This window comes from Artemia sp. Qi Xiang Cuo, chromosome 20 (assembly GCF_049724085.1).
Source record: "Artemia sp. Qi Xiang Cuo chromosome 20, ASM4972408v1, whole genome shotgun sequence".
In the NCBI taxonomy this organism is placed as follows: domain Eukaryota; kingdom Metazoa; phylum Arthropoda; class Branchiopoda; order Anostraca; family Artemiidae; genus Artemia; species Artemia sp. Qi Xiang Cuo.
In genome coordinates this window covers 16,799,878-16,809,629 of record NC_142813.1, presented here as the reverse complement: position 1 = coordinate 16,809,629, position 9,752 = coordinate 16,799,878, and the positions used below count along the sequence as shown (strand labels likewise).

Here is a 9,752-nt window from a genome sequence, read left to right as displayed (position 1 = left end):
TTCAGTGGGAAAAAGACAAGTCCTAAAAACTCATTCAGTTTTCATCTGAACGCTCAGTGAGGCTTAGAAAATTAGGCCACTGAAACATACTCCTTTTTGTATTTTACCAAATCTTACCTTTGGTACTTTACTATATCCCTGCATTATGAAGCAAATTTCTTCAGATAAGGATTAAAATAAACGCTAGAAACATTTTTGTGCAATAAGAAAGGAGATACCTTGCAGCACCCTTGTGAACATTACCCATATTTTACCACAATTGAACCCCGCTAAAAGAAAATTCTTATCAAAAAGTTTTTCCCCACTGAAAATTTCCTTGACAGTCATCCCTCCCCCTGCAGAAATATTTTCCGCGAAAAATGTCTGTATGTTTTCAAATCACTTTCTACTTTGCTGGCATTTGAAAAATTTGGTACTTTACTATATCCCTGCATTATGAAGCAAATTTCTTCAGATAAGGATTAAAATAAACGCTAGAAATATTTTTGTGCAATAAGAAAGGAGATACCATCTTGCAGCACCCTTGTGAACATTACCCACATTTTACCACGGAAATATCTAGCCAGACAATTTGATCCCCGCTGAAAGAAAATTCTTATCAAAAAGTTTTTCCCCACTGAAAATTTCCTTGACAATCTTCCCTCCCCCTGCAGAAAAATTTTCCGCGAAAAATGTCTGTATGTTTTCAAATCACTTTCTACTTTGCTGGCATTTGAAAAATTTGGTACTTTACTATATCCCTGCATTATGAAGCAAATTTCTTCAGATAAGGATTAAAATAAACGCTAGAAATATTTTTGTGCAATAAGAAAGGAGATACCATCTTGCAGCACCCTTGTGAACATTACCCACATTTTACCACGGAAATATCTAGCCAGACAATTTGATCCCCGCTGAAAGAAAATTCTTATCAAAAAGTTTTTCCCCACTGAAAATTTCCTTGACAGTCATCCCTCCCCCTGCAGAAAAATTTTCCGCGAAAAATGTCTGTATGTTTTCAAATCACTTTCTACTTTGCTGGCATTTGAAAAATTTGGTACTTTACTATATCCCTGCATTATGAAGCAAATTTCTTCAGATAAGGATTAAAATAAACGCTAGAAATATTTTTGTGCAATAAGAAGGGAGATACCATCTTGCAGCACCCTTGTGAACATTACCCACATTTTACCACGGAAATATCTAGCCAGACAATTTGATCCCCGCTGAAAGAAAATTCTTATCAAAAAGTTTTTCCCCACTGAAAATTTCCTTGACAATCTTCCCTCCCCCTGCAGAAAAATTTTCCGCGAAAAATGTCTATATTTTCCAATAGCAGTTACTGTCTGTAAGCAATGAACAAATTAAAAAGCTTATAGAGGCAATTAAACTTCTATAATAGGCTTTTCTGATAGTTTTGTGTTAAGGGAGGGGGGAGATACCTCAAAGGGTACATTTTAATGCCAAAACAACCCAGCTCTCATTGAGACTTAAGATAAACACCTAATTAGTTCTAAGGAAGAGACGAGGGGAGAGTGGAAGTAGAAATTGATATATAATCTACCTTCCTTCTCAATTTATTGAAGAGAGGGGTGACCCCTTCAAATGCGGAATAATATCTGTCCGTTTTGTGTTTTAATATTGCTCCTTACTTTCGGCTGAAAAAATTTGTTGTTTAAAATTTAATTTCTGACCGTTTATCAAATAGTGCTGGTATATCTGACTCACCATCCATGAAAAATTCCTCCCCCTCCCCCTCTGTCACCGGACCTTCTCCGTTGAAATTTTCTCCCAAGTAGAATGCACCCATTCCTCCTCGTAAATTTCTTGTGGATGATTAGCATGAAAAATTATCCTTGGCATACTTTCATTCGAAAGACTTTAATTTCTAATAATTTTTCTGATTGTTCGAGAAATCCTCCCTTCCATGGAAATATTTTTCTAGAAATCCAAACAGGCTGAAAATAGCCCCGGACAATTGTTCCGAAAAATCTCCACATGCACAATTGTGTTAGCAAAGAGAAAGTAAGACAAACAAAAAGAATTTCGTACAGAAATTCTTTCAAATTTTTCTACTGTAAAATTTACCCTTGAAAGATCACCCCCAGCGATTTACCCCCCCCCACGGAAACTAGCTCCATGGAATCCCATCCCAAGCACAAAATTCCCCCTCCCAAAACATGTCGGTATGCTTCCGTATAACAAATACTATGCGTAAACAATGGGCAAATTTTATAACTTACAGGCCTCTCTCCAAGGGCTTTGGGAGGGGGGGGGTCATGTTACCCAAAAAGGCATAGTTATCACTAAAGGTATATTAAAGGCATAGCTCAACTATGCTGAACAAAATGTCTATCTAAAAAATTTTATCGGATGACTTGGGGGAAAAAATGGACGTGGAAGGGGCCCCATCTCATGGCTATTTTTACTAGCAAATTGCCCCATGAGGGGGGGGCTTGCTGCCCTCCGATCTTTTTGGTCACTTAAAAAAGGCACCAGAACTTTTAATTTCCGTTCCAATGCACTCTCTACCGATCTTCTAAGACCATTATTTCGATACGATCACCCCTGGAAAAAAAAAAAAAATAGAATAAACACGCATCCATTATCTTTCTTCTGGCAAAAAAAAAAATATATATAAAACTCCACATGCTGTAGTTTTGACTATCGAATTTAGACGCTTGTTGTATTTGTATTCACTCTATCTTTGTCTGCAAATGTTTAGACCAAAGTTAATACTAATATGTCAATTGTTTGGTATTCGGAAGTACTGTAAAGTATTTGGACATAGTTGGAAGTACTTCGTGTGCTAAATTTACATGTAATTTGGTTCGAGTTATCAATTTGCCTTTGATTTAGCAATGTTTCTCTTGCATTCGTCACTTCCCAGACTTCAAGCCGTCGGAGCAACTTTCCGGGGGTCATTTATTGGCCCTTTGCAAATATTATGGCAACCAGATTTTTCTTGTGGGTTGATGGACTTGTTCTTCTTACAGTGAGGGATTTCAAGGATGTTGGAAAAAAAAAATTCCACATAAGTTTGAAATTATCACATACATTGGTTTAAATACAACTTAAATAGTAAGTAAATGCTTGGACTAAATCAAAAGACACTATATGTAACAAGGTTGTCAAAAGAGCACATATGCAATAACTCCGGAACAGCTAAGGATATTAGTTTGAAAATTTCAGGGAATGTTGAAGGGGATTTTGAACCCAATCAAAGTCAGCAACTACTTTGAAAATCTATCAGAAAATCGAAATTTTTTCATAAAACAGATCTACTTTTTAATGTCACATAAATTTCATAAAATACAAAATAGAAAGCTAAGCGAGAAAAAGTGAAAGGTAAGAAGTAAAAATAGGAAATTAAGAGAAATGGGAAAATAGTAAGAAAAGTTATGAAGTGTAGATGAAAGTTTTTTTTGCTAAAGCGGAAGGTGGTTGTGCTATATGGAAGAACTAGTTTTCTTTCTTATTGAATTGTTTATTTATCGTGCACTTTATTTGATATAAAACAAATTTTGCACATGTATTATTTCAGTTTCATTTTTAGGATTAAATAAGAAAAAAAAACAAGTATATAATTTAGAGCCTTTGGCAGTTGCAGTTTAAATTTACCAAGATTCACCTTACAAGACGGGTGGTAGCACATGTTGTCTTTTGAATTTATACAAATTAAAAGCATACATCTAGCCAATTTTTTCGGTGTTACCAATTGATACAACACAGCAAATACCCAAACATGATTCGCCCAGTTGAAAACTGTGCAAAATGTATCCTACACCATCTTTATGACTAATTTGTAGATTGAATTAATAACTACAAGATTTATAACGGTTAAATCTATTATTAAACAACCTCTGAGCATGAATTAATCAGAATAAGGATATGGTAGTTGTACTTTTTAATATAATTTGTGTATTTCCACAATTCGGTAAAAATTTTTATATTTTTATAGTTGTTTCCCCATTACAAGTCTGTATTTAATAGCGATTAGTTTGAAGCATATGCTAGCTTGAAAACCCATAAAACGCTCTATGTGTTTTATTTGATTACTTCCTTATTTGGAAACATGTTATAAATAATAAAACCGTTAACTTATCGAAATATCTTTGAAAATAACGGAAAATCAGCGTTCCTATAAACGAGGACTGAACAGCATAAGAAAAATTAAAGGAGGCGCGAACGTTCGAAAAAAAGTTTTTTTTTTCAAAAAACTGTTGTATTTCCTGGAATAGATTTTGCATGTTCTGACGCTCTATTGAAGTTCTTTTTTCTTTTCGTTTTTTTTTCTGTGATCTTATTGTAAATATCAGCTGCTATTTGATGAAAATATTTTACCTTCAACAGGGATTGGGGGGGGGGATTTCTTATGGACTAAAGAGCTGCTCTTGTTTAATTTTAAGCCCGACACCCGGTTGTAAAAATACGAACCGAAATTTCTGTACGATTTACGAGTAAATTTCTATCGGATTGCGTGTAAGCCAAGCATTATGAGACTAAGATAAATATTAGGCTTTGAAAGTTAGTTTGTTGGGCAAACCTGTCATTAGTTTTGACCACTGTAGAAAAAAAAACACTTGATTCGGCCTAAAAGAAACAGCATCTGTAAGCAATACGTGTTCTGGATTGTAAGTAAATTGGTGAGCCTGTGTGTTGCTAACAATAATTATTAGCAAACGTTGCTACAAATTTTTGTAATTGCTGCGAACTTTATTGCAATATTTCTGCATTGTAACAAAAATGTTAACGATTATTCCTGGGAAACATGTTTGATCATAATTTGCGGAAATATGTGAAATTGACAAAATGTCTTCAGTATGTTCACAAAAAAAAGCCTTAAGACGGATCTAAGGAAAACAAGCATTCAATAGTCATGAGGGAACAATAATCTAACTATTAAAATCAGTAATTTATGCAGGAAGGGGAAGGAGGGAAATCTGGACCTGGTGTAGCCTATTTGGGAGGCTGAGGCAGAGACTTGACAAAAATTCATCCTTCTAAAACGGAACTGTGAGACCCCCTTTGCTTCAAATTAACTTAATTCGTGCATGTGTTTCTTAAATATATATTATATTCAAACAAGGCCGTACCCAGGATTTATTTTCGGGGGGGGGGGGCTTACACAAAAAAAAACTCAAAAACCACAAACAAAATTTGTTTATATCCATTTTTGTTACGTTTGTCACGAGTCAAACAAACATTTCGGGGGAGGAGGTAACCCCCCCCCCTCTGGGTACGACCTTGTGTTCAAAACTATTTGCTAAATGGAGAGATCTAAACGTTTTATTGTCACGCCATTTATTTCGAAAATTTTTGAACTTTGCAGTTGAAGCGCAATAGCAACACTGAAAACAATATTCATTTTGTTGGTGATTTACGTTAGCAAAGTGTTCAAAGCAAGATTTTGTATGCGGACGCCACTACATTTGCTAGTCAAAATCGTTAGTGCTGTCATTCTGTAGAGAGAACTCATTTGGTAATGAGATTCTGTGGATAGAAATTAATCTAATCAGAACATAGAATGTTGGAAGATTCCGATCACATAAAGCTAAAATGAAAATAGCCAACTTGAGTTAATTGAATTAACGAATATCGGAAAAGTTATGCCAATGGTTGCATTCTGGGTATTATTAGGTGCTGAAGACTCATGTTGTTCTGTGAAAACTGGGTTTTATAATCTTTGCAGCGCAAACTTGATTTTGCTGCTTAGGATTAGCACTGTGTTTTCAATGTGATGTTAGATGGCTGTTGAATTTCTTGAAATAAAATTCGCTCTTGTCCCATTTCTTGTTATTGATTTATAATCAAAGCTTTATTCCGGATGCTTATGTCAAGTTTCCACTATTTATTAGTATTAAGCTGAAATCTTCGAGGGAAAATCAGGGAAATTTGCAAGACAGGAAATATAGTAGCTTCACTGACTAAATATTATCTCTGGGACAAACTACAGTCCAATGCTGTTACATACCACACGATTGTGGGAATTGTCACTCAAACTATCATGTTTGTCCTCTCCCAAATTCATGTTTTGCTAGGGCTTAATGAGGGAGACAGTTTTTATTTTTAACTCACTCTGCTTTGGACCAAAAGCAAACTTATACCCTTAAGGATGGATGTGGCTACAATCTATCCTGATTGTTAGATGTAGATGCAATGGTTTTGAGACAAATACTGATTTTCCAGACAAGGAAAGACTTTATTTCACTACTTGAAACTTCCCGTATCTTTCTTCTTGATCTTTCCAATAATTCATCATTGCTCAAAATTTTTTGCATCCGACTTGCTCTGGTTAGGGCCTGTTTTGACTACTTCTATTTTTAACTCACTCGACATTGGCTTAATAGTCGATCGGAAAGCAGGTTGTGGTTTTCAAGATGTTGGTGGCTACGGCTTTGCAATCATTAGCCGTGGACTCATAAGTTTTGAGACAAGTGTTGACTTGCCAAATATGGAATGACCTTACTTCACAACCTAAGACCACGGAATGATTTCTTCTTAATCTATGTGAGAATTCATCAGAGCTCATCATTTTCCTTTGAATTAGCTTTCCAGGCCATAAGATTCTTCACCAATGTCAAGCCACTGTCAAGCATGCTCTCGTTGGGAAGGAATTCTGAATATAAATCTTCATCCTCAAATTCCTCTTCATCATCATCATATAGCCAAATATCATCATTTTCATTATTAGTAATGTAGTTCTCTAAATTTGGACACCGGAACGCAGACAATGGATTTCCTGATCGCATCCAGTGGGGTATTAGAGATTTCAAACCTGTAGTATCTTCATCTGCGTAACACCATTTATTTTGGGCATATGATACAGCTATGCTGCCCAAGACAATTGCAGTTATCCCAGTAGAAGTTCCTGCTTTCTTAGTTACTTGTGTGAAGACAAACACTGGATCTGAAAATAAGGAAATTACTAATTATTTAAATCCCACCAGGAACGTTCATAAGTAGAAGGAACACCCCTTGCAAGTCTGAACATTATTTGGATATCCCCCGTAATTCCATGTATTTTTCTTATAAATTACATGTTATGTTCTATTTATTCCCATTCCCCATACGAGATAAATTCCTGCGCACGCGCTTGGACCACACTAAGTTGCAGACTTATCTTGACGCGCTTGATTTTTGTAAGAGAAGATTAAATGAATTTTTTTTTACAAATAAGTTACCCTCCCCCTTCTCTTTCAAAAAACGATTTTATTTTTTTTTTCAGCTATGTGTTCCTAAAACTTCGTTGAATATATGCATGCATAGAGAAAACGAAACAGAGAGGAGAGACGCAGCCAGAGGGGAAAAAAGAAAAGCAAAAACACCTAAAATGAGTAAAAATAGAATCAAACAATCTACCAAGCGTAAAACTACCCCAAATCAGTCTCAGTAAATTAATAAAACCCAAAACGAACAGAAATTACAATAAATAACTGAGTCAAGCTCAAAACGAACAGAAATTAACATTACCTATCCCAACCCCTATGCCTTCTCAAAGCCAGAACATAATTTACACTTTACTGAAAAAAATCAAATGTTTGTGAATTTGTCAGTTTAATATGCATATGCTCATATTTATTCTTTAAAATTTTAATATTTTTTTATTTATTAAAATAATAAAAGCGAAAATATTTAATTTTTTTCAGTAAAGTGCAAAATATGTTGCGTGGTGGTTTTATGCTTGGTAGATTATTTGATTCTATTTTTGCTCATTTTTGGTTAAATGGAATTCTTTATTTTTTCTTGTAAAACTTATTTTGTGGAAAAAGTTTTTTTTTTCATTAATTTCTGTTCGTTTTATATTGACATAGTCTTTTTCAGAAAAACTGGATTGGAAATTTGATGGCCCTCTAATCAATTTTGACTCCTAAAAAGTCACTAGAATTTTAATTTCCAATCGAGTTGGCTCCTTCAATATATAAATTATATTACTAGTTATGCTGGAGCAGCGCTGCCTATAATATTTTTTATATGTCCTTATAATACAGGCATGCATACTGTTGTATCGTTGAATTTTAATTCACCGTAAACGTTCACTAAAAGTTTCAACTTAGTGCCGTTAGTGTCATTAGTTACAGTAGCCGTAGAAGTAGTATTAAAAGTATACACATAGTGTCTTCTGGCTAGTTCAAAATGGGCCCACAACTTACCCTGAAAGATCTAACTTAATAATCTAAGCCATTATTGTGATGTGGCTTTGTCACCTTTTTTACAATCTGCATGATCATAGTTCGTTTTGATTTAGGTCAACATCTGCCTAAATATTCCTTGAAAGCTTCACCTTAATACACTTAGCTTGTGTAGTAGCAATAGTTGTAGTGGTAGTAGTATCATTAGTAGCAGTATGCATATAACATATCTTTTTTTCAACATCCCCTTGAACACCCGATGTTCCAACTTAATATACAAATCAATTCTTTAGATACGCTCTTTTAACAGTCTAAGTGCGCATAGTGTCTTTTGTTAGTGTTATAGTGTAATTTTTCATCAATATTCGCTTAAATTCTAACATCATAGACTTAACCTTAATAGTATTAGTATCACAATAGTTATAGTTGTGGTAGGGGAAGTTGTAGTAGTGCTAGTCTTGTACTAGCAGTCGTAGTAGCAGCAGTAGTAGTATTGTTAATAGCGGTAGTAGCATGTACAACTTGCCTTTCTATCAGTTGAACACCTCTGTTAATATGTCTCGGAAGTTTCGCCTAGGCACTGTAAGCAGTTCCAAAAATATTGCTGAGTTGCGCTTTTGACTCTTTTCATCTCAATACTCTAAGCCTTACAAGTTGTTACAATTGAAGTAGTAGCTGGAGTAATTTAGCAGCAGTAGCAGTATTAGTAAAGTCGCAGTGGTAGTAGTGACATGCATATATTACCTTTTTGTCAATTGATCTCCCCCTTTAAGTATTCTCCGATTGTTCCAATTTAATGCCCCAATCAATTCTTGAGATACTCCTTTTACAATCTGCACACACATAGCGTATCTTGATATATTCATATTTCCCTTCAATATTCTGTCCAATTTTCACCATCATATGCTTAGCCTTAATTGTACTAGTATCATTAGTAGTGGTAGTAGTAGAAACAGTAGTAGCAGTAATAGTGTATTATAATTATTAATAGTAACAGTAGTAGCAGAAGTATTAATAGCAGGAGTAACAAGCTCATTTTGCCCCTGAAGTTTCCTCTTGGTACGCTAATCCGTTCTAAAAATTGCTGATACGTCCGTATTATAAATATGTATACACATAATATGCTTTGATTTAGTTCAACGTTTCCCCTCAACGTTTCTTCAGATTTTTATTTGAATATCATCAGCCTTAGTAGTACCCGTTACAGAAGTAGTAGTTCTAGCGATAGTACTGGTTATAGTAGTTGTGGTAGCAGTAGAAGCAGCGGTAGCTGTAGTAGTAATAGCGTGCAAATATTATTATTATCATTATTATTATTATTATTATTTATTAGAAAACCCGTCATAAAAAGAAAAGGAAAAGACGGAGCAATAAACGAAAAAAAGAAGAACCATACATAAACTTAGCTGTGATAATAAACTTAGTGACGAACGCTGGAACTAAGATCTAAATCAGCTCTTAGAACAAATTACAAAGATGATAAACAAAAACTCAATTATACAGTGCACTGCACGTACGTCACATGTTTTTGTTTTTAAACTCCCAAGTACTGAACATATATAAGCAATATGAGCAACGTTGCATCAAGCCGCAATTGGTAAAAAATTAAACCAAATAATCATCAGTGAATTAAAAATATAC

General features: G+C 34.6%; 1 protein-coding gene across 1 annotated transcript in view; it reads right to left on the bottom strand.

Annotated features, from left to right (window-relative positions):
* Window positions 1–5,150: 5,150 nt before the first annotated feature.
* Window positions 5,151–9,752, bottom strand: part of LOC148939941 (uncharacterized) — a 117,113-nt gene continuing 112,511 nt past the window's right edge. Inside the window, exon 4 of the mRNA XM_089105875.1 lies at window positions 5,151–6,889. Coding sequence (XP_088962001.1) covers window positions 6,501–6,889 — 389 coding nt within the window. The 3' untranslated portion in view covers window positions 5,151–6,500. The remainder of the gene's footprint in view (window positions 6,890–9,752) is intronic.